Below are 25794 nucleotides of genomic sequence, written 5' to 3'. Positions count from 1 at the left end.
GGGGAACTGTGCGCACAAAAATGCCCTTATTAGAGAAAACAGCATCCAAAGTATATTTGGTGGAATAGTTTCAAAAACATTACGTATATTAAGAGAAATAAAGACAATAATCTGTAGGCCATTTCATGAAAACCCCCTCCCACCTGCACACCCACCCACAAATAGATGTAGAAACAGGATGGAATGGATCTACGATTGCAAAAATGAGAAACTGAGAGAATCTGACATTGACAGATTTATTCATTCCCCCTGCTAAATCAGTGACTGGACACAATTATGGGCTGGATGGATCAATAACCTGACATTCAATCAAAACAAGGCAGAGGTACCACTGATGGCTGCTTCATCAACCCAGCTAAATGATATTCAACCTATTGTGGAGGTGACTGCACTTGTTTTAAGGATCAGGTTCATCATCTGCTGATGCTCATTGATCCATCTTTGTCACCAGAGGCATAACAAATCTCTGTAGTCCTTTCACTTTTAGGTCAGTTATAATCCTACCTGGACAGGAATAGTCTACCTTCGGTTATCTATTTCCTGACAAATTCCCATTGAATTAGTTCAGAATATGTTATTTCAGTATTGAAGAATTATTAGCTTGCTTTATTATATGCAGTAAACTGCCTGACAACTTTTGATTATATGGGTGCCTAAGTATGTTAGTCAGTAAAGCTAAAGGTTTCCCCTTGACATGTCTGACTCTAGGGGGCGGTGCTCATCTCTGTTTCCTAGCCGAGGGAGCCAGCATTTGTCCGCAGACAGTCTCCGTGGTCATGTGGCCGGCATGACTAAACACCGAAGTGCACGGAACGCTTTTTACCTTCCCACCAAAGTGGTACCTTTTTATCTATTTGCATTTGCATGCTTTCGAACTGCAAGGTTGGCAGGAGCTGGGACGGAGCAATGGGAACTGATCCCATTGTGTAAATTCAAACTAGCGACCTTTCGATCAATCAAGCCCAGCAGCACAGCGGTTTAAACCACTGCACCACCTGCATCCCTTCTAGTCACCCCTTTTATTTAGTCAGTAAATAAATGCATTAAATGGAAGGAACCATGGTAGAGTGACAGTTTGGAGCAGAATAATAGTACAGAAAAGATGACATGCTCAATACTAGCCCCTTTGCTTTTTCCTGGACTGCTTTTCAGAAGTCAAGTGCTGGTTTTTATTCTGTACATCTGTGCGTAATAAAGTACCACCCTCAGATGTGTATGAACCATTCTTTTCATGACACCAAATCTGGGATACTACAGTGGGTATAGCTTTTTAGACCCAAATCTTCCACTGCTTCTGACCACCATTTTGTCCCTGGCCGCATTCTGCACTGCTGTATTGATAATTTCCCCGACTTCAGTGCTCTGTAGAATGCTCGGCACGTGGAACATAATTAATACTTAAACTAACGTTAAGGGAAAGGGGCCGTCAAACGACTGAAGTGAGGTGGGCTATTTTCTTAAAGACTCACTTAATACTGGCTCTTTTGTTTGTGGTGAACTAAAACTCTGTTTTTACAGCTGGCAAACTCGCAATTGACTGAGGGAGAGGTAGTAGCAGAATCCCTGAAAATCTGGCATGCTGAACCTTTCAGAAAGTGCAGCTTGTGCCTCTGAAGATCTTGGTAATATCTGCAGTTTCCTCATCGTTCAGGCTCATTCTCCTACAGACCCGGGCAAAGATCAGTGTAAACCTCCCTAAGCTATTCTGTGGCAGCTCTGGGATGCTGCTGGTTCTAATGTATTTAAAGTGCGTTGCTGCCTTGCCAAATTAAGCCCGTGCTCCCTCAAGATATGGCCCACTTACGTATCAGAGGAAAGTACTGGAGCCGGAGAAGAAGGTAAGAAGGTGGGGGGGGGGTTGCATGCAGTCAGGTGTGAATTTCCACAGTGATCCAGTTCCACAGAAAAGACTTCACTACCCACAATCCAGTCAGCTGGAAATCTTTCAAGTACCTTCCATCTCTGCTGTGCTTCCAAGGGGAAAATCACCACAAGGAAAATTGATTTTAGGGTCAGTAGCCTCTATGACAGCTACACGGGTTGGCTTACCCATCCATGCAAGAATGAGACTGCAGCGCAGTACTTCTGAGACTGTGCCAGTCTGTGCTGCCAGGCCTCACTCCTCCTTGCAGCTCTCCTCCTCCATCCCCCCCCGCAGCCCAAAAAAAGAAAATCCTGGCAGGGCTGCAGAATGCTATTCCATGAGTGCCATGCACCCACGTCAGTGATATATGTTAATGAAACAAACAATTAAAGCTTCTGCTGACTTATTTGTATGTCAGTCAGGTCAATTCGATGTTTCAACATGTGCAGATATAATCCAGATTTATGTAGGCATAGAAAGAGCAGCAAATGTGGGCCTCCTAGATTTAAACTGATGACATAAAAAAAGGGGCGGTTTGACTCCGCTTGGACTCGCTCGTGTTTGTCATCCATTTAGTTTTTACAGGGGTGATTGAAAACAAATAAGCTACAAAGTATCACTGATTATTTCCCCTGACAATATACAAAGCAGGCAATAGCTGCCAAGGGGATGCACGAAATATACCTCAGGGTACTTGACTGTGTGGTCCCAAAAGAGAAGCGCCCCCTCTGCCCCCGCCCAGAGATGCTGCACTGAAATCATCAGCCAGGACTGCTTGGCTGGTCCAAACAATAAATATCAGAACAGTTGCTTAGCAACCTTTTGAAGGTTTTCAAATCATTTTCTACAATTGTTCAGTGTTCACCCTTTGAACCTTATCTGGGACACCTGACCTCAAGAAGGTTCAGAAGGGAGAGAGAGAAATACCACTAGGTTAACAGGAAGATTCTCCTCAAAGATCACAGAAATATGGTGCAGCGCCATATATGCTCTTTGGTCTTGGCAACAACAAAAGCCTTTATTTCTCGGTTACTAAAGACCAGGCTTGTATCTACCGCATTACAAGCCTGGAAGGAAGCTACCTCCCCATGGTCACATTTTCCTAATGGCTGCTCTTAGATCTTTATGAAGCATGGGTAATGCACAGTCTGAAACGCTAACATGCTTTGTTGTTGACTAAACTGTCTGTTAAAAACTTGCTTCAAAGGATTCTTGTACAGTGACTAAGGCTAAATGTTGGTGGAATATTAGCTGATTAAGACAAGTCTTTAAACCGAATAATTTCCATCAGATGCGAACAGACAGCGGTTAACACAATAGTCCATGACTAAACGGATGTACTTCACTTGAATCACTAGATTGTCATGTGGTGTGCAGACACGCAAATGTGAGAAAGCATCAGTACATAACGCGATGACAGAACTGCGGCTTCGCCAGAGTTTTAATTTCTGCTCTGCATTATGCGCTCAGCGTTTCAGCATTTTGTGATTAGACTATTATCGACCTGACATGTCTGCTTTAATGTACGTAGAATAAATGAAGCTACTTTCCCATGTGTTCCAGTAAAGACTTCTGAACAATATAGGAACTTTCCTGTTCCTCCAATAAGGTCAAACTAGATGCAGTGCGGGAAAGCCATAATCATGTTTTAAAAATGAAGCAGAACCCCATGATGATGCTCTGAAGATTGCTCTGTTGAAGAGGATGTTGAGCCTGTTCCTTGTGTACTATTTTCTAAACCAAATTCCTTCTCTACCCCGTTCCTATTATCAGGGAAGGGGTGATTTTCAAAGCAGTTGCATGGTGCAGCTAATTAACAGAACAATGCCAACATCAACCAAAAAAGCAGAATCTATCAATTACAGCCCTCCCCTGTCATACTGAATTTTGCCCTTGGTCTTTCTCACTAGCATGCAAGTGTGACCTTCTCTGCAGATCTGGTTAGAAATTCTGGAATTTCTAACTAGCTTGAAAATTCCATTCTTCTTTGAAAAGGAGAATTCTACTCAAACGAAAACAGAATTTAGTCTGATTGACTTTTTGGTGGAACACTGATGCATATTGCTTATTGTGCTTACAGTGAGAAACACTAAGAAATCTTAAAAGTATCCACTGGGGATAGTGACACCTCAATCCACCTATTATCCATGTAGCCATGTTAATGTATATGATTATGTGCTTCCTATCAACATTAAAATGTGACACCCAAGGCGGATTAAAAAGTAAAATAGATGAAAGCAAGAAAAGCAGAGACATGCTGCAAACACTGTCTACTTACGGAAGAGAATCCAGTTCAAGGCATGCTGCCTTTTTCTCATGGAAACTATTCTAGGCGGGCATTACCCTTGTCTCTGTGTTAACTAGTGCTAAAATATTCCACTCTACCCAACAGAATTGCTAGATTTTATTTTATCCAAATATCTTTTGTGCATAGCAGCATTAAAATATGGATTTTTCTAAACAATCCGACCTTAAGTACAATACAAATTCTGTTTTGACCCTTTGAATTAAACAGTTTAGCTTAAAACCATTTTAGGACTCCATCCTAAAAGGTGTATTTAAAGAAAAGGGCGTTGCCAGCTTTTCAAAAACCTGCAGTAATGGTCTCAGGAACTTTTTGTTTGGGTTAAGATCGTCCTCAGAGCTGGCACCACAGCAGAGAGTCCTCTTTTGGCCCGAACCCTCTTGCTTCCTGAAAAGAGGGTTCAGCAAGTTCTCTCTGGGAAATTTACAGGACAATCCCATGCAGGTTTTTCAATGGAGCACATTTTTGGGAAAATAATCTGCATAATATTTCAGCCCTTCTACAAGAAGAGGTGTTTCTTTTAAAAGCTTTAATGGATTACAAACTGGCACCTTCGATTCTCAGGAGCTCATCAGTAGCTCAGTTGTCACAGGGTTTGCAGACAAGGTTCTTGCTTCCTCAGTCCAACTAGAAAGAAATGGGGGCTGCAGCCATCTATGCAGGTTTGTGTCCAGCACATTCCAGCAGGCATAAATGAGGGTAGCCAAATTAACCCGCTTCCCCTGATGACATTTTCAATTCATTTTGCAAATGAAAGAAAAAATTCTGGAATGTATAACTCTCAAACAGAGTTTGGCATTTTAATAGGGCTATGGCAGTGGCCTACTGACTCCTACAAGGAACAATCTGGAACAACCACCCTCTCAAACCCACCTTTTGGGGGTGACATACAGATCCCACACAGAAGTAACCAAATCATACTGGGGATGGGCTCCCTTGTTATGGGGTATCTTGATTATCCATTTGTCCTCCTGCAAAATCAAGTGAGGTTTCTCACCAAAACCTTGCCTCCACTTAAGCAAAACTATTAAAAATTCCAGTGTAGGGTTGAACAAAAGCAAGGAAAAGGAAATAACAGCCATCAGGGAGGAAAGATGCAAGCATTTCTCACAAAAGTATTTAACCAACCTTTGTTGGCACAAGCCATCCATTTGAGGTTGTCGGCAAAGGCAGCTTCTCTTCCTATCAGGTAGGTGAAAATGCGTACCTGAGAAAACAATGCTAGATTAAAATCACAGTGCCATAGCTATGAATTGAGACACAATACTGTAACCAAATAAATGCACATGAATCATACAAGTTGCAAAGCTGCAAAAGTTCAAAAATACAGTTAAATCCTACTGGAATGATCCCATTGTTTTCAGTGGAATTGTCTTCTGAGTAAGGGAGTTTAGTGAGCCATGCATGTTCCAGCGTTTAATGAAATGATTTCTCATAGCTGATTTTTGTAAAGCACACACACAAGCTACCTGGCAGTGTACCAAATGCAGGCATAAATGAGGAGTTAACACTGCTGAGGTGTTGCATGAAATCACTTGATACCGAGGTCTGTTCTACAGTTCACATTTGGATTGCTTTGGTCTGAATCTTACATTTAATTATTATACAAAGTATTACTACAGATGTGGAAGCATGAGGCAACCTATTGGCAGGGCCTCCATTGCTCAGAAGTATGAGTTTATATATTAATGTGACGCTTCCCACAATAAGGATGCATTATTTCAAAATTTCATTCTTCGCCCCCACTATCCTGGAAAGAAAAACTACAAAGCTGTCCAACATGGTCTCAGCTCATGAGTAAGACAATTATCAAAATATATGCTGGAATCTTGCAGCAGACCCGGTTATGGGAGGAAACTTAACATGGTTGAAACTGCAAAGGAAAACTTGAAGTTTAAGGTAAATTTACACCCTGACGGTCCCTTTTACAGGGATGAGCTGCAACAGGAAATTGCTGTTGATATGTGTCCCTGGTAGGGATGTGGGAATATTCTGTTTAGAGAGTGTGGAAAAATCAGGTGGATTACAATCCAGTGGATTTTTCTGGTTCAGTCCCCTGGATTCCATTCCATTCCTCCCCCACCCTGCGACACTGGTTTCAACACCATTTGTACTTTTTCCACGGTTTCCCAAGCCTCTAGGTAAAGTGTGAGCATCCCATTTTTTGAGAGCCATCAAAACTCTGAATTCCATTTTAAAGAGGATTTTTGACAGGCATAAGCAATTTTTTTCCACAGGAACATATGGATATACATTGCCGCATACTTTGAATGCATCCCTTGGAAGAGAAAAGTGGATAAAAGTGTCTGTTTCAATAAGAAATACATTAATACTGTTATCCGCATAATGGTGATTTGGGGGTAAGGCACTGAGGCTGAAAGTTCAGGGCACACAAGAGCTTCCAGATGAGTTTGTACAAAAACATCACAGTTGTTTTTCTTCTGTTCAATTGCTCACCTAGCCAAGCCAGAGCTATAGTAAACCAAATGCTTAATCTCTCTAAATAAAAGGGAAAGAGCACCATCAAATTTATATCCAAAGAATAGTACATAAATCATTGTCAATGTTTATCTCTGGAAAGAATGTGCTGAAATATACTCTGAGTGGAGAATGAATCAATCAGAGAGATTTATGACTAATGATTCCTTTTAAGCTATGTATAATTAAACGGCAACCATCTTCCTAATAAAAAGAAAACTGATGTAGCTACAGGAGACTAATGTGGCACCAGTCCAAACTAGCAAATAAACCTTATTAGATGAAAGTCATAAACTTTCAACACATGTGCAATGAAGATTACTACTAGAAAGGAACAACTATTTTAGTTCCATAAGGACAACTTGTTTCTCTGTCAGTACCAAGGGTGCACCCTAAATACTTAGTAGCTCAGACTATGTTTTTCTTCTTCTTCTTCTTCTTCTACCACATTTATATCCCACCTTTTTCCCTCTTGTAAGGAACTCAAGTGGGCTCACATAACTCCATTTTACCCTCACAACAACCCTGTGAGGTAGGTTAGGCTGAGAGTGAATGACTAGCCCAAGGTCATCCAGTGAGCTTCATAGCCAAGTACAGTCTAGAACCCAGATCTCCCAGATCCCCAGTTCAACACTCTAACCACTACACCACACTAGCTCTCAATTCATTTTATTTCAATTCAATTCAATATAATACAGTCTAATCATTACTACTGTTATCTGTTTAGTGAAGCACTTCTTGGATATTGCTTCATAGCTTAGGGTGGAATTGTATGCCAGTTTAAACAGAAAAAAGTCATACAAAAGCCCAGCTAGCGTGGTTGCAGTAACATTTTTTCCTGTCTAAATATGCATAGATTTTTACTATTTGTGAAGCGTTTCTTGGTACTTGTTTGTAATGTGGACAAAGTCAAGTTTCACTACCCTTCCTGCTGCACCATATAGGATATTGTGTTATCCTATAATATGATTATCCTAGAATTAGAATAGCCCCCAGATACTTCTTTCATGAAAGAAATAGCAGCAAGAATTCCACAACTACTCCGGGAAGATGCCATCATTTTATAATGCACACTTCCCTTTTATTTTCACCCTTCTTGTTTCCTCCTTTCCATGCTTGAAGAAAAATTCAGCCAACTAAATTTTTATCTTCGGGGGGAGAGATCACCAAAAGCAACCACAGGATACTCCAGATTTCCAGATCTGAGATTGAAATAGCATGCCAACCTCCGACCTGGGAATGCATGTTCTGATCCTGCTCTTTCCCCTCACAGCCAGTACAGAAGGAGCCATTCTGGGAGGCGATCCAATGGGGAAGAGAGGGGACGAGATGGCAGAAGCCAAGATATAAACTGTCCTGTATCCTCTGAACCCCCCTCCAAAACGCCTCAGCTAGAGGGCTGAAAACAACCAGCTAGTGAAAACGCAGAGCAGGAAGGGCAGGGCGGCAGAGATCACCTTTGCTGCCTTCTGCCCTGCATAGGATGCTGCTAAGCCCCCAGGTAAAGGATCTGGTCAGGATCGAAGCAGTACCCAACAGTGCCGACCCTGCATGCCAACCCTGTATTGCTGTGCTTCCGAGCCACCCTGTTTCAGCCTTTCAAAACCAGGCATCCTCCAGAGGTATCGGACTGCAACTCCAATCAGCTCCAGCTGATTGGCGAACAATGACTCTGGCTTGGAGAACAATGACTCTGCTGGCTGAGGATGAGGAGAGTCCAACACATCTGGAAGGCATCCTACTGAGGAAGGCTGCCCTGGCACGACACCAGTGATGGCAAGATAGGGTGTTTCACTACTGGGAATGGAAATGAATTGTTTTGTACTTATTGTTTTGTACTTAATTGTTATTGTTTTAATGTATTTTGTACTTGATGTTGTAAGCCGCCCCGAGGCAAGGGGCGGCATAGAAATGTTTTAATAAATAAATAAATAAAATAAATAAATTTACAAGAAGGTTAAATTAATAATAGGAGGCAGCCGTCAAGGTCACTAACCAAACTAATCCAGAGGGAAATTTCTTTCCAGTTTCCATGTTTGTAAAAATATTTATCTGTGATTCATTTTATCTTATCAAAAAGGTACTTAGCATTTAAACCACAGGAAAAAATTACTTAGCACTGAGAAATGACAGCAGCAAATTATTTTCCATTTTAGCCCAATCTAGTAAACAAATAGAATCAATTTATTTGCTATAGAAAGTAAACATAATAGTCTCTGGCAGTATGTTTAACATGGTTTAACAGAAATCCTTGCAACTATTATTTTTACTTCCCTGTGATCTTCCCAGTGAGTTATTTATGTCTAGAAATAGTACGTACATTATACAGGATATACAGGAAAGCATCACAGTATCTCTAAACCAGAGTTAGTGAGTGATCAGTTACACTCATTTTCCATCGCTCTTTGTTAAGTAAAGGAAATACAGCTATATCCTTAAACAAATGGTGTAAACTCACCATCTAGACTGCCTGCTTTCCATGTGCAGCACATGGCCTAGTGTTCTACAGATATGGAACTCAGGTGCTTGGGAAAGAAGCCAAAAATGAAATAGTTTAATTTTCAGTCTTAAGCCTAAGAGGCCTAAAAACCTACTATGCCTCCCAGAGATTATCCTCTCTGGGAGAGGAAGTATGCTTAGGCAGAAACATTAGTTTCCAGTGGTGAATGCTGCTTTATGTAACTTTGAAATATTGGACAAGCAAATATTGCTAAAACCCCAAAAACAAACAAACAAACAAAAAATTCTGGCTTTGTTTCAGCTCCAAATTTGCTATTTTCCCTAACTTCTGTCTTGGTACTCTACAACCTTTAGTGGATTGTCCTGGTTCAGTGTTACAAGGAGTTCAAATAATTAACAGTTGTTTTACTTTGTCCACTTAACATTCGCTGCATAAGCTATTTTTGTTATTGCAGCTTGTCTTAAATTAGACGGCAGATTTACTTGTATAGCCTTCTGACCAGATCTCATGTATGCCTAGTCAGCTAACTTGCTACTCTTACATGTCTGAAGAGTTCAGAGATCATAAATAACATGTGTAAATTAGGTGTCTGGCTCCTACATTTGGGAATATATTCAGAAAAGAGAGAACAGCAGCTGAGAAAGACAGAAATTATTTACTATTTAATTTCAATCCCACACCTCTTCCAAGGAGCTCAGGGTTCTGTACACACCCTCATGCACTATGCTGTATCCCAGTTCTCACAAGAGTAGAAGGCAGGATAGGAAACTATGATTTAAAGTCTATTTGCAAGCTCAGATTTACTTTTAATCATTGTTATAAGTGCTACATCTCCATGGGGCAAACCATGGTTACAGCAATTTGCCCACCTCTCCAGCTTCTGCAGTTTCTCCTTTGCAAGATCTCAGAGGGGCAAATCTTAGCTCAGAAACTTAAGCCAAAGCTTTGCTGTGTGCTTTTCTTCTAATGCCAAGGAAATAAATCAATGTTAGCATCATTAAGCATGGGGCCAGCCAAAGACATGCTGCTACCTGAGGTGGAACAGCAAATTGCATTACCTCCAGTCAGGGTGCATAATGATGGATCTTTGTCAAATTCCCAGGCTTGCAAGGAAAAATATAGGAGACCTAGTAAGAAACTGGTGGGAAACCATACATTACTGGTGTGCTGCTTGGGGTTTGTAAGTGACAAGTTCCAGAGGCCTGTTCTAGAAAGTGTGTCGTCTTCTTTTGTAAAGCCTCCCTCTCTACATGCTGCTTTGAAAATGGAGTCATATCATTTCCCCTTTTGCTTTCCTTTGCAAAATCCAGCAGTGGACATGAGTTCAGGTGTGGCACAATCCTAAGTCCCACTCAGTTTGCTAGGATTTACTTCTAGGAATTGGTGTTAGGATTGCAACCTGAATTAAAGATAATGCTATGGGATGCTTCGTCAGTGCAGCTGACAGTGGAAGGTTCATTATTCCCTGATGAATGCTTTTGGAGGCCCAAAGCCTCTGCTTGATGCTCAGCAGCTGGCCAAATAATCTTAACTACTTAAGTTTACAAGAGGGAAAGGAAGGACTTTGGCTTACAGCTGCCAGGGAAACAGAGACCTTTGTGTACAGCTGCAAGCCATTTCCATGGACAGCACTGTCTGAGCAAATTTCCCAACCCTTTCCTTTCAACAAATGATAGTTGTCTTTATAGGGGAAAAGAATAAACTTTATTTCATCAACAGTTAAGTAGACAATCAAGCAAACTGTCTTAAGATATCTCAGAATTATTTAAAAAATACTACACAAGCCTGCAGAAAAGTCACGAGTACCAGGAAGATAATCACTAAAACGTAATGCTGAACTGGGCTGAGGTACAAGAGAACGTGCACTGTCACTGCATCACATCCCTTCCCACCACCACATCACTTTCCCCTTCCCCATCGTTCTCATGAGACCCCACCCAACCTTCAGAGTGAAACAGAGTCTCTCTCTCACTGCAGCAAACGTGGGAGCAGCAGAGGGAGCTCTCCGAAGCATCTAGCAGAGCAGGTGGGGCAGGGCAGCAGCAGGCCATCCTGATGGAGGCGGACCCTCTCACCTCCTGGCCCGAATCCTGAGGCAAGAGCTTCCCCTTATTTCATGGAGGAGGGCAGTCCTGCAGCTGAATTTAGATGCACTGGTGTTCCTGAAATGTTTTTTCTTGGCATTGTAATTCAGTGACAAGCAGGGCAGTCCGGAGAAGAGTTAGGCCTTAAATCAGTGAAGAGTTTTTGAGTTCTATTTCTATACAAAAGATATGTATACAGAGACAAGCTACAAGTCCCAGGCTTTGACATATTTAAGTATTTACTCAGGTTGCTGTGTGAAAGAAATGGAATGCAGGGTGGGATTGGACAGATAATGCTGGAGCAGCCGGAAGTGGTTTCAGGTGAGCACCAAAGGGCCAGGGGTTGTCCATGGCTGTGACTTCTACAACAGCAGACCAGAGAGGGAAGTGATCTCTGGAGATTTTCCTTCCCCTGCAGCCACCCACATCCTCCTTCCCAAATCTGTTCCAGAAAGATGAAGCTGAATGTGGAATCTGGAGACAGGACTATCGCAAATCCCTCCCTCGCCGTTCACACTGACAGATGGTTTCCACTAGTGTTTTCCACTAGTGAAAGGACACCAACTGGATACCATGAAAACTAACAAGAGTGGCCATTTGGGACATAGTTGGAAGGGGAGGAAATGGACTTTCTGTCTTAGATGAAGTCACAAGGAGCAGGAGCCAGTTTTCACTCCCATATTGTCTGTTGGCATTCCCTTGACTTTCCACCATCTCACATAAGTAATAGGTTACTACAAAAAGCTGTCTCGGGTGTACTTTGCTGAAGGCACTTCATTGTAGGCTCCACAGTTTCACCACCAGAAGCACATCATCCAGTGACCCCTGTGACCAGACAGGTTGCTATGGGAGGAGGCGCTCTCTCAGACTTCCAGGTCCCATTATTGTTCAGGACTTTGTACACAAGTCCCAGAATCTTAAACCTAATGAACAGGAAACTTTATTTATTTAGCGGACTTATATGCCGCCCCATTCGCCTAAGCCTCGGGGCGGCTTACAAATAAATAAATATTATTTATAACTTTAAAGCTTAAAGCCTGGTGAACAGGCCACAAATAAAGAGCCAGCACATGTCTTCAGCATGGAAATGATATCCTGAAAAGGGAAAGCTCCTGACATCAGCCGAAGATCCAACAAGACATGATAGCAGCTTCTGGAGCAGCCTTAGAGGAAGCCCCACATAGATTACATAGAATATCTCTAGCATGGTGGCCAAGCAACAGGGTTCAGTTTGGAGGTCAGATGTGAAAAAGGAAGCTGCCTTGTGGCTCATAAACTGGAGTCTGAGATAACAGTAGCAGGGTTCCCAATCCTTTGTTTCCACTTGCAGTGTCTCCCACCTTGCAAAGCCAATAGCTCCCAATGGCCTCTTGGGCAAAGGTGCTGCCAGGTGCAACACAAGGTTTGCTATTTCCAGTCTTCATTTGCCTAATAGACTTAGCATTTTCCTGTTTCACATCAGGGTGCCATTCTGAAAATCATTTTAAAAACCAAACCTGTACTTTTACCTCTGATTTTTTTTAATGGCATTCAAGAGATCCTGCTTGGAGGACTCACTTCATCGATAGTCCCTGCACAGCAGGGTTCCATGTTCAAACATATTACAGATGCAAAAACGAAAAGAAAGCAAGCAAATTATGGCATTCTAAAATGACAAAATAACAGGAAGGCAAAGGAGGAAGCCAGGAAGGAAACAAACCACAAGATTTCAAGCATCCAAAACACAGAAACCATATTCAGATCATTTTTAGTTTAGCTGCTTGATTCTCACACTGATTTGCCATATGCCATGAGTGTTCACTATGAGAGGAGAAAATATAAATGTTAGGAATAAATAGATAATAAATGACAGTTATTTAGTGCTTCTGTAAAGGTTCTGAGAAGTATAAACACTTGCAACATTTAAGGACTTTTTCTGTAAATTAAAATAGTAAGCTAGGTTTTATGAACAATTTGCAGTGGTCGCTGGCTACTGATTCAGCAGCATTCTATGTATGTAGTACAGGTATGAGTTATGGTAAATTTTAGGAACATGGAAAGTATTTACAATAAAGCATCTAATGAAATGGACTCACATCCGTAAAACCTTATACCACAGTAACAGAGTGACCCTACTGGTGGAGCTGTAGAGAAAGGACAGAGGATGAACCAGCTTATCCAAAGCCCAGCAAGGTTTGCACAAGCTGGATGGAAGAAACAGAGGAGTGACATTTCCATCCCTCCATTTTTGAGGGGAGGGGTGTTAAAATGTGCCTTTCATGATGCCAGTGGGCAGGAAATGAACCCTGGGGGCTGGCAGCAACCCCCCCCCCCCACACACACCTTCTGGTTGAATGTAAAGGCATAGAAAGATGCTTCCCAACACATGCTTCTTTTCTGTGCTCCTGATTCTGGAGTTCTGATGTCAGGAAAGCAACTGCGAACCTTTCCAGAGCCTCACAGAGAGGCCACTGAGATACCATCCCCCTCAGAGAAGGAGATCCGAAAATGCTGTGGCACCCTTATGGTACCTCCAGCAACCACAGGATTGGATCCTTTAAGGTGCCAAGGACATGCCGCTGCTGCTGTTGCTTAGCAGGGCTACCCTCCTGAAGTATTGCTCCAGCACATATTGACATGTACTAGTCATTCCCAGATGCCCTATTCAGTCCTTCCCCATCCGCCAGGTAGCTGTCTTGAAAGATGGGGAATTGACCATAATCATTCTTCCCCAGCTATGAATTCCTCTGTATCTTTAATACCTCACCTGTCCGCCTGGCTCAACTACCTCCCCCTTTCCTCAGTGTTCTCCAGAATCCTCTCTTTTCCCCTCCACTCTCCCAAGAATTCCTTTCTCCCCTCCCTTGCTCTTTTTGCTTCCCCCAGTTCTCTCATTCCATGATTCTCCATGATACAGCCAGACTTCACAGCTTTGGCTTTCTGCCATCTCCCCATCTGTTCTCTCTGACTTTCTCATCCTTCCTCCTCTGTATCCCCCATTTCTACACTAATTCTCCTGCTTCCCCACCCCCCTCCCCCTTGGTCTCTCTTAACTCCCGACGGAAAATAACAAGAGTCATGGCAGATTATAACCAGTGCTCCGTTCACATGTGGCCAACTGGGTGGCTGCAGAAACCCAGCAGCAGAGCACGAGTACAGCAGCACCCTCCTACTCAGGTGTGCATGGACATGCTGCCAATAAGCAACATGGGATGACCTCCACTGCCTTCTAATACCACTTTCTCCACACCGCTTCAAGCCCCGTTGAGCAGCCCTGCAGCACCCATCACTTTGCGGTACGTCCTTGCACAGCACATAGTTCCCACTGTGGAATTCACTGCCAAAGGAAGCAGTGATAGCCACCCATCTGGATGGCTCTAAAACAGTTGGGAAAGTTCATGGAGGAGGAGGAGGAGGAGGCTATCAGCAGCTCTAGCCTTGCCCACTGTGGACCACCTCTGTTATTTGGTGCCATGCCTGTGTATACACCAGTTGCTGGGGAGCTTGGGCAGCTGGAACGCTTGTGCCCATCCTGCTTGAGGGATCGTGTGTGAAGAGAGTGCTGGACTGGATGGACCCTTGGCCTGATCCAGTGTAGCTCTTCTTACGTTCTTACGCTCACTACCACTTGCAGACTTCTGTCCTCTTTCTTTGTTGGGTTGCTGTGGTCAGGGCAGGGATCTCCAGGATCTAACACAGAAATAAAATTCACCCCCTCTCCCCCAGAAAATAATACTAGATGACTGTATGTGTTATCAATTATTGTGAGGAAAAAAACTGTTTTTCGTTGCACCAAATTCAGTGGTGTTCACTCTTTTCCCCTTTGGGGAGTGCATGAAGTGCGATTTTCCATTTCTGTGTGTGTGAGAGTCCGAGTCCGAGAGAGAAAGAGGGAGAGGTGTTTTCTGGAAGAGCAGTGCTCGCCCGGAAAAGAATTCTCTTTTGTCACAAAATAATGTCCTGCCCTTTTCTTTTGGTAAAGAGAAGAATCCCTTGGAGAAGGATCGCAGGGGCTATTACACTGCATTGTCTTGTACTCTAAAGGGAGAAGGCAAAGAAAGGCAGCATTTTAGTGTATGATTCTGAACACATTTAACTAAAGAACATCAGTTATTGGGCAGATTAGAAATGTCCTAAATAATTTAAGATTAGACACGCACAACACAGCCAATGCTTCCCCAAAACCATCACCAGCCTATTTTGGCCTTCTCTCTTCCCTGTAACATTTCATAATGCCAAGCTTGTGAAGCGGTGCCATTGCATTCCAAGACTTTCAGCTCTCGCTTCTCTTCAGTGGCTGCTGTTCATCAGAGGATAGGAAACCCACAATCCAAGATGCCACATTTTGCCTAAGCATTACAGGCAAAACATTGGCTGTCATGTATGTCTTGATTTTAAGAAGAAGGTGTTTCAGCACCTTGTCCTGCAGAAATGAAACAAAAGTTCTACCCACCAAATGCTGCAAAATTATTAAAGGTGCAGGAGTCCTGCTTTCTGTCTCAAGTTAGTTTTAGCTCAGAATGCTTATTTTTATAAATCTAGTTTTAGCCTACGCTGGGTATATCCAACTATATTTTCACTAGGGTGGCCCAGTTACCTTACTTGATAGATGCCAGTGTTTTATTTGAAGGTGTGTCAGAGGACTGCCTTTTATTTGAAGGGGTTCTCTGAAGCACTGCCCATTCTATGCCTGGTGGTAAGAGAAAGACCTACATGAAGGGGGAATGGGGCCCTGAAGCTGCCCCCTAATCGTGATTGCCTAGACAGCAGACAGAGCATGCACACAGGGCACCGAGTCCCAACCTTCCATGGGATGAATTTCTATTACAAATTGTACTAATTATTTCAAAGTTTGCATTTCTACATATGCATTAGCACCTGCACATTTTACGAAACTCTCCTGTCTTTTCTGATGCGGGCAAGCAATATAGACAAAACAATGCTGCATATGAACCCAAGAAAAGCAAGCAGGAACTGCTACAGCAGCACTTACACAGGTGAGCTAAGCAGCTTACCTGTGTGAACACCTTGTTTTGGACTGATCTGGCAAAACAGATCTCAGTCAGACTGAATTCCTAATGAGCCAATGGTATTGTTCCCTTTATTTGCTCCAGATACTCCATTGCTGCAGGACAGTCGTGCAGAATCAGGGAGAGACATCCACGATACAAAGCATTCTGCACGGAGCAGACAGAGATTAGTCGGATGACATAATGGATAAAGTGCTGACCTTTTGCCCCCGGGATTTTGTCCAGGCTGCAATCCTATCAGATAATGAGTTTGGCGATTGCTGTGCTTTCCTTTGGACACTAATCCCTCACTACAGAATCTCTATAATTCATAATATAATTTAATGCACCTGGCAGCCTCACCCCCAGTTCATTCTTTTGTTGTGTAATAGCCCAATGTGAAGTCAAAGGTGATAAACATTCTGATAGCAAGCTATTATCTCTCATAACAACTAGTTTTTAAAGGGATTATTAGACTCATAAACCATTTTCTAAAAACTGACAAGTGAGAGAGTGGGGTACGAAAAAGGAGCATTTGGAAGGTTTATCACCAATTTTTGCCTAATCTGCAAGAGACTTCATAGCATCCAAACTGATGGAGAAACAATCTGAGATTAAAGAAGAAGACTGTTGGGATCAAAGCAGCACACCCAGATACGTGCATTTCTTGAGTGACAGGTGGGTGTGCAGCCTTGAGGTTAATAGTTTCTCCACCTTTCTGAATTTTTCAATATTTGTAATTGAGTAATTGGTTATACCTGAAATGTATTACTTACATTATGTGTAAATAATAATTCTCTTGTGTTTTCAGAATTCACAGAATGAAGTTTCAGTTGCTATAGCAGAGATAAAGAAACTGGTACATTATTCCCTCCAAACTAACCAACAACTATCTACACTGAGCTGTAGATGCTGCTTGAACATTATTTATGAACCATTCCCTTACTGTACAAAGTCTCACATGATTACATCTCCAAAGAATGCAATGGACTTTCTTTATTCCAGAACACATCACTGTTGAAAACATCCCTCATAAAGAACAAAGAGGAGATTCTAGCAAAGGTTCCCATACTTTAGATATTTTACTCTATCTTTTACTATGGAGCCCAGTGACTCTCTTTCTGTCCGTCTGCCTGTCTGTCCGTCTTTCCATGTTTATTATTATTATTATTATTATTATTATTATTATTATTATTATTATTACGACATTTCTATGCCGCCCCTTGCCGAAACCTTGGGGCGGCTTACAACACAATAAAATACAATGAAACACAATAGCACATAATAAATTACCATTAATTACAAAATACAAAAAATACATTGATTTACAAATATAAGATTAAAATTATCAGTATAAATTAAGTAAATAAAAATATAGGAGGAGAAAGAGAAGGAAGAAGAAGTTGCCCTGGCCAGATCATATGTTTTAACAATTAAAATGATGTTTAAATAAAAAGGTCTTTACCTGGCGCCGAAAAACCAGTAACGACGGTGCCAGGTGGACCTCTCTGGGGAGTGAATTCCATAGGTTGGGTGCCACCGCAGAGAAAGCCCTCCTCCGAGTACTTACTCTCCTAATTTCTTTCATGGAGGGTTCCCAGAGAAGGGACTCTCCCGCAGATCTCAAAGGGCGGTCGGGCATATACGGACGTAAGCGCTCGTTCAGGTAGCCAGGACCCAAGCCGTTTAGGGCTTTGTAGGTCATAATCAACACCTTGAATTGGGCCTGGGCTTCAATGGGAAGCCAGTGAAGCTGAGGGAGGACTGGAGTCATGTGAGCATAACGCCCCGTCCCCGTCAGCAACCTGGCAGCTCTATTTTGCACCAATTGAAGTGTTCGGACTGTCTTCAGGGGAAGCCCCACGTAAAGCGCGTTACAGAAGTCTAGGCGGGAAGTCACCAGCGCGTGTGTCACCGTCGCCAGGCAGTCGTACTCCAGGTAGGGGCGCAGCTGATTAATCAGCCGAAGCTGAAGGAAGGCGTTCCTCGCCACCGCTGTCACCTGAGCTTCCAAAGAAAGCTCTGGGTCGAGGAGTACTCCTAAGCTGTGGACCTTATCCCTAAGAGGGAGTGTTGCACCATTCAGGACCAGGTCAAATCCACCCTCTCTGAAACCCGATCCGCCAACCAACAGGACCTCCGTCTTGTCTGGGTTGAGTTTCAGTTTATTTGCCCTCATCCATTCCCTTACCTCGGCCAAGCACCGGTTCAGCACAGCCACTGCCTCACCTGGATTAGTGGAAAACGAGAGGTAAAGCTGGGTATCATCAGCGTATTGATGATTCCGCAGCCCACACCTCCTGATGACCTCTCCCAGCGGTTTCATATAGATGTTAAATAGCAGAGGGAATAGAATGGAGCCCTGTGGTACTCCATGGCATAGCTGCCATGACGTAGAGACATGGTCCCCCAGCACTACCTTCTGGAATCGACCGTTGAGATAGGAGCGGAACCACTGCAGAGCAGTGCCTCCAACCCCCAATCCCGCAAGTCTATCCAGAAGGATACCATGGTCGATGGTATCGAAAGCCGCTGAGAGGTCCAGAAGAACCAACAGGGATGTACTCCCCCTGTCCTTCTCCCTGCACAGGTCATCGTACAGGGCGACCAAGGCAGATTCGTACTGTACCCGGGTCTGAAGCCGGACTGAAAAGGATCCAGATAATCAGTTTCATCCAAGAGTGCTTGGAGTTGTCCCGCCACCACTCGCTCCAACACCTTGCCCAGAAACGGGATGTTGGCCACAGGTCTATAGTTAGTGGCCATCTCTGGATCCAGTGATGCTTTCTTCAGGACCGGTCGTATTACCGCCTCCTTTAAAGGGGCAGGCACTCGACCCTCCCTCAGAGAAGCGTTAACCACTTCCAAGATCCAGGTCCCAATCCCGTGCTTGGAGTTATTTATTAACCAAGACGGGCAAGGATCCAATAGGCAAGTGGTGGGACGTACTCGTCCAAGCACCTTGTCCACATCATCGGGCCGCAATAATTGAAATTCTTCCAATAATTTTGGACCAGACGGTAGCATTGGTGACTCCTCAGAGACCTCCGATTCATTAGTGGAGTCCAGCTCGTGATGAATCTGAGCGATTTTCTCCCTGAAATGCCTGGCAAAGTCGTCACAGCGGGCCTTTGAGGGTGGCATCGGATCTTCCTTAGGACCCGGGTGAACCAGGCCTTGCACCACTCGAAAAAGCTCCGCCGGACGGCATTGTGAGGAGGCAATGGAAGTGGAAAAAAACTTCTTTTTCGCCGCCTTCACCGCCACAGCATAGGCCCGATAGTGGGCTCTCAAGTGTGTTCGGTCAGATTCATTCCGTGACTTCCTCCACCTACGCTCTAGCCGTCTCCCAACTCGCTTCATCGCCCGCAATTCAGGTGTATACCAAGGGGAAGAGCGGACTCTGCCCGGTGGGAGAGGACGCTTGGGAGCGATCGTGTCCACAGCCCTGGTCATCTCTCCGTTCCACAGTTCTACCAGAGCCTCGACAGGAGCACCAGTCTTGTCAGCCGGAAACTCCCCCAGGGCCTTCAGGAATCCATCCGGATCCGTCCGGCTCCGGGGGCGGGCCCATACAATCGGGTCTGCACTCTTATAGAGGGAGAGGCCGCTTTCAAGCACAAACCTCACCAGGAGGTGATCTGACCATGACAGGGGAGTCAAACATAAGTTCCTCACCCTCAGGTCATCCTCTTCCTGCCCCGTCGTGAATACCAGGTCCAGAGTGTGTCCACGTTCATGGGTCGGGCCGATGACGTGTTGAGACAGGCCCATGGCCGTCATAGAGGCCATGAAGTCCTGAGCCGCCCCGGTCAGTCCAGATTCGGCATGGAGATTGAAGTCCCCCAGGACCAACATCCTGGGGGTCCTCAACACCAGGTCCGAGACGGTCTCTGTCAGCTCAGATAGGGAGACTGCTGGGCAGAAAGTTGCACGGTACACCAATAGAATCCCCAATCTGTCTCGTTCACCCAACACCAAGTAGAGGCACTCCAGCCCTGGTCTCAAAGGGACCGGAAGACCCGTGAGAGAGATGGAGGCTCTATAAACCAACGCGACTCCCCCTCCCCTCCCTTCTGGGCGTGAACAGTGTTGAACCAGATACCCGGGCGGGCACAATTGGGAGAGGGCAACATCCCCTCCCTCTCCCGCCCAGGTCTCCGTTATGCAAGCCACGTCGGCCCCCTCATCCACAATCAAGTCATGGATGAGGGAAGATTTATTATTGACTGACCTGGCATTGAGCAGCAGTACCGTCAGACCCGAAGGGTGGTTGACAAGGCTACCTGGCGCCCTCTGGTTGGGGGCAAGACCAGAAGGAGGGACAGGTGTCTTCTTCTTTATATGCCACCTGTAACTCCCAAAAGCCTATCTGCCCAAACTTAGCAGTCAGACCATCATGTATTTAGCAGGCCACAGTTTCTGCACTCCCAGCCTTCCCACATATCCCAACAAACCCCATGAGCCGGGGTCCTGAGGTGGGTTCCCCCTTCCCAACCATACCTACATGTCTGTGGAGCTCCCAGCTCCACAGAGATTTTTATTAAGTGAAAGTAAGCAGTTTTGCCCTGATTTCCCTCCTCCCTCTGTGTATCCATGCTGTCTCGCTGTTTCCATAAGAAACCATAAGTAACCAGGGACACATCATTTGGCCAATGGAATAAAGCTAGCAATGGCACATCTGTTGTAAGGGGATTGAGGGCAGTAGGGCTAGAAGGCTAGATGAGGTCACTTCGGCAAGTTCTTTTGTCAGGGAAACTCTGGTGTTTCCATGCCAGCAATGGTAAAATGATGAACCCAAGACCAGAGAAGCTATGGTGAAGCATGGAAACCTAAGACTGTTGATTCTCTCCATGATTTCAAAAAACTAATCTTACTATTCAGTATTCAGGTACTCCGGAACTAGGTAGGTCTGGACCAATGCAAGAGACCCGCAATGGTAAGATTTTACCATGGCTTCTCATATGAGGCCACCCAATGACTGGATTTCTGATCATAACCTACACTCAGGAATTGAGTATATATTCAGTGTGGCTTGTTGCTGAAATGTCAGTTATCACATTGGCTGAATCCAGCTGCACGAGTAAACCAAGACTTGTTAACCATAACATGACGTCTAAGAGGACATCAGCAACTACAGACCAGTCGCTAACATTCCTTATGTGGGCAAAGTGTCTGAGCAGGTGGTGGCTGATCAACTACAGACACTCTTTGGATGACCATCTGGATCAATTTCAAATGGGCTTCAGGCCTGTGTTTGGAATAAAGATTGCCTTGGTGGCCCTGTGGGATGACCTTTGCCGGGAGAAAGACAGGGGGTGTGCAACCCTGTTGGTTCCCCTGAACCTCTCAGTAGCTTTCAATATCATTGACCATGGTATCCTTCTAGGCAGGCTGGTCAAGTTAGGAGTAGAAGGCACTGCTCTGCAGTGGTTTTGGCTTCTACTCGACTGGCCAAGCCCAGAAGGTGGTGCTGAGGGATTACTGCTCTAAGCTATGGTATTTATGCTATAGAGTTCTGCAGGGGTCTATTTTATCCCCCATGCTCTTTAACATTTACATGCAACTACTGGGAAGAGGTTATCAGAAAGTGTGGGCTGAAATGTCATCAGTATGGTAATGACACTCAGCTGTACCTTTCTTGTTCATCAGATTCAGGTGTGGCAGTGGATGTTTTGAATCATGGACTGAGCTTGATAATGGACTGGAGGAGGGCCAACAAACTGCAGTTCAGTCCAGAGAAGACAGAGATACTGTTGGTGGGGGGATCTTCAGATGGGTGACATCCTACCTGTCCCAGAATGGGGTAACACTCCTCCTAAAGATTTGTAGCTTGGGGGTGCTCTTGGACCCTGAATTATCACTGGAATTCCAGGTTATTCACACACTGGTAATCTCTCAACTGGATTGTTGCAATGTACTCTGTGTGGAGCTTCCCTTGAAGATGGTTCAGAAAAGGGCAGTGAGGCTGCTGCCGACAACTGGCAGATATGATCATACAAAGACAGTCCTCTACCATCTTCACTGGTTACTAATTGAAGTTTGGGCCCAATTCACTTGTGTTTAAAGCCCTAAATGGCTTGGTGCCAGTGCATCTAAAGGAGCACCTCTTCCCACATGTGCCTACCTGACTTGTTAGGTCATCAACAGAAGCCCTTCTGAACAAGCCCTCTGCTCAGGAAATAAGGAGAGTGGCTACTTGAAGAAGGCCTCTCTCAGCAGTGGCACCCCGACTTTGGCATTAGCTCCCCAGAGAGGTTTTTCTGACACCCTCTTTGAATTCTTTTTGGCTTCAGGGAAAGACCTTTTTATTTTCCCAGTATTTTAACTGTTAGAACAATTTTAATGGTTTTAATATTTTATACTTGGTTGTAAAGTGTGGTTGTGCCTTTTACACTGATCTATGGTTCTGCGGAATTTTATAATGGGGTGGTTTTACTTGTCAGATTGTTGGATTTTATTTTTACATTTGTATTTTTTATTGTATATTGTTATTTTACTTGTAAACTGTCACCCGCCCAGGGAGACTTATGGCTAATGGGGCAAGATAAAAGCTTAATAAAATAAATAAAATAACCCATGAAGAAAATGTAGCGGTTGCTGTTGCTGGTGAATTTTGTTCACCATGCATGATTACTTCCACTGAATGCAGAAAACATGATAGCCTACATTTCAACAGCAATGCTGTTCAATGATGATCCATAGCCAACCTCAATCACTGACTGAACTTCATGGCTCAATGAAGATTTCCACCTAGTGCTAACCTTGCACAATAACCACCATGCCAGCCTGGCACTACTCCATGGAAATGGCATGTAGCTTCTTCTGGCTCTTGAGAGCTCTGTGTGTCCCCCTCCCCTCCCCTCCCCTCCCCTCCGGCAAGGCCTCTGAGGCTGCATTGTTCCAATATTTGGTTCTGGAAGCTGAAAAATGCCTTGTTAAAAATACCTTTTATTTCTGCTGTTTTCAACTGCTATCCTGAATACTGATATTAGTCAGAGGCCTGACTCTCATATGCATGTGTATGACTTGCTCATTTGACTTTGAGGACTGGAAATCAAGTGTATGAAATGTTTAAAAAGCATTGTGCCCCTAGTGCCATAGATTGCACAAAAGTTCTCTGAGTCATTGTGACATAATTCACATTGTTCAAAATTCAGTAGGCATTTGTAAAGTAGATTAATGAAAAATTAAGGAAGATTTTGGTACTGGTCTATAGATAAACAAGTGCAACAGGGTCACACACATGCTGCTGCCCACAATCCCCACTCAACATACAGTCAGTGATGTCAGCATTGGCAGTGGGGGTGGAAGGAAAGGGTTACCCCACCAGCACCAGCTCAGTCGCCAGTATTATTGCTGGTATCTGTTTTACAATAATATATGAAATTCTGACCTTGCGTGAGAGATGCAGTTCTTCTACCTTACACAGGACAAACAGTTCTCAGGTGCAAAACTTCTGTAGCATATGGATTGCACCTGCTAGATCATAACATTCACATCAAAAGGTCAGTTACAGTACAAGAATCAGTTGGACTTTTATAAACTATGGCCTCTATGAGAACAAAAAGACAAATCTCAATATCAGATTATGTAACTCTTACAGAGCAAAATTAAGGGCACTTGCAATAAACCAGAGATAAAGATGTAGTGGATAAAGCGGCAGGGTGCAAATCGGTGTCCTGCAACAGCCGGGCGTTGGACCGGATGGTCTTCTTAAATCATTCCAACTCCACTATTCTATGATTCTGTTAAGATGTAAACACTTTACACTCAACAAAACAAAGCTTCACTGACTACGGACATGCTGGAAAGTAAGCTTGGAATTCTTAGACTTCATCTTAGGACCTTCTGTGCATCAAAGATGTAGTCAACTGGTAGAAACCAACCACCAAAAAGAAGCAGAGTCATTGAATAAACAAAAGTTCTAGGGAATAAAGGTACTAGGGAACTGCAACATTCATAACTGTTCCACAGATTTTTCCAAAGCAAAAATGGTATGGAAACACACCTGAGAAGAGTGGGTTGTCTGGCTTAACAAAGACTGACTGGTGCTCCTGGCAGACTGCACAGTACAGTTTAATTTTTAAAAAAATCTTCTTAGTACATCAGCTGTAACTGTTGATGAAAATCTCTGAAGATAGTAACCATATGTGCGTACAAAGTAAGTCCAGCTTTGGAAACAGCGACTTCTGTGATAACACTAGAATCCTGCAGCCAAGGAACTGGCTGATTTAGTTCAGTTTGCATGTGACATCCAGATCCCACCCAGTTTATGCTTGGCCGTGCTGTCTGGCGCCTCTTTTCTTTAGATCAATGTCTCTGCTACCTGTGGTTTCCTCGGGCCCTTGTTCTTGCAGCCCACTCAACTTTGTCCCATTTTCTTTAGCCAACTTGTCTCTTGGCCAGCCTTCCTCTTGGGCAGTATCCAACTGGGTCGTTTTGTTACTGTAAATGATGCCTTGCGAGCATAAAATTAAGTTCCAAACAACGCCTAAGAAAAGAATCCATGTTATGTTTATGCAAGTGTGACAGCTCAAACAGTCCAGCATTATGGTTGCACAATCCATGCAACTGGCTGTGTATTATGCTCGGGCAACTCATGGTGCAGCTGGTTGCACAGCCATAATGCACAGCTATAATGCACAGCCATAATGCACAGCCATAATGCACAACAGGAAGATGTGGCAGCGCCCTCCAGTTCTATTTGAGTTAAGAGTGACATGGTTGGGTGCTGCCCCCAGCGCTCTCTTCCCACGGCACACAGTCCTGCACTCAAGCACTACGACTTTCCTTCAGCTGCGGCTGTGCCTCAGCTCTCTGCCTGCTGGGCAACTTGTGTATTCACAAACTAGCTCAAGCAATCCATGTCAGCGGTTCTACTGCCATAAGCACAATGTAAACTAAGCACTGGAAATCTTGGGGTTAATTAGACAGCTGGTTAAGTATTTGGAGCCCCCAAATGCAAGAGTGATGAAATTAGGTAGACTCCTTTATCTTAACATTTTAGCCGACTATGGGCAATTGCTGCTCAGGCTATCGCAATGCTGGAATCAAGACTAAAATCAGTACATTGTCTTTACCTTTGATTAAAAATTAAATTTACCTCCTCCCATTTATCAATTTCCTCTAGCTCCACAGTGTCCATGTGCTCCCAGAGTCAAATCAAGATGGACTGAATATTTAATACACTATTCTAATTAGCTACAAACTGTTACCTGATTTCTATCTGTAACTGAATGTGAAAAGCCTCTGGAGGCCTAACGTTAACCTTCATCCACTCCGGTTATATTACAGGCACTAATTAGACTCTTTAAATTGCAAAGAAATAGAATTTTCATAACTAGCTTATTAAAAGTCTAAGACACCCTTGGGACAGGACAAATTGCTTCTACCATGATCCGCTTATCCTTGTACGACACCATACAGAAGACTCATGTTGTCTGACTTACACAGCTCATATTTCTCTCAAATTAATGAGCAGTCAAATTATTCCAGCTGCCCCCTTTGGCTCAGGGAAAAATGGAAAATCCATGGCTACCAAGTGACGTGTATAACCCAGCTGCTAAATAAAAATTTGCTTAAGGGGACACAGCTGCCGAGGTGCCTATTTA

At 43.9% G+C, this 25794-nt stretch overlaps 1 protein-coding gene across 1 annotated transcript in view; it reads right to left on the bottom strand.

Moving 5' to 3' along the window:
- CACNA2D3 (calcium voltage-gated channel auxiliary subunit alpha2delta 3) overlaps positions 1–25794 on the bottom strand; it is a 648113-nt gene that overhangs the window by 206670 nt on the left and 415649 nt on the right. Inside the window, exon 12 of the mRNA XM_044451514.1 lies at positions 5298–5376. Within this exon, the coding sequence (XP_044307449.1) occupies positions 5298–5376 (79 nt within the window). The remainder of the gene's footprint in view (positions 1–5297; positions 5377–25794) is intronic.

Source organism: Varanus komodoensis, unplaced genomic scaffold (genome assembly GCF_004798865.1).
Source record: "Varanus komodoensis strain SLA01 unplaced genomic scaffold, ASM479886v1 scaffold6_2, whole genome shotgun sequence".
Classification (NCBI taxonomy): domain Eukaryota; kingdom Metazoa; phylum Chordata; class Lepidosauria; order Squamata; family Varanidae; genus Varanus; species Varanus komodoensis.
This window is presented reverse-complemented; position numbering and strand designations above follow the sequence as displayed.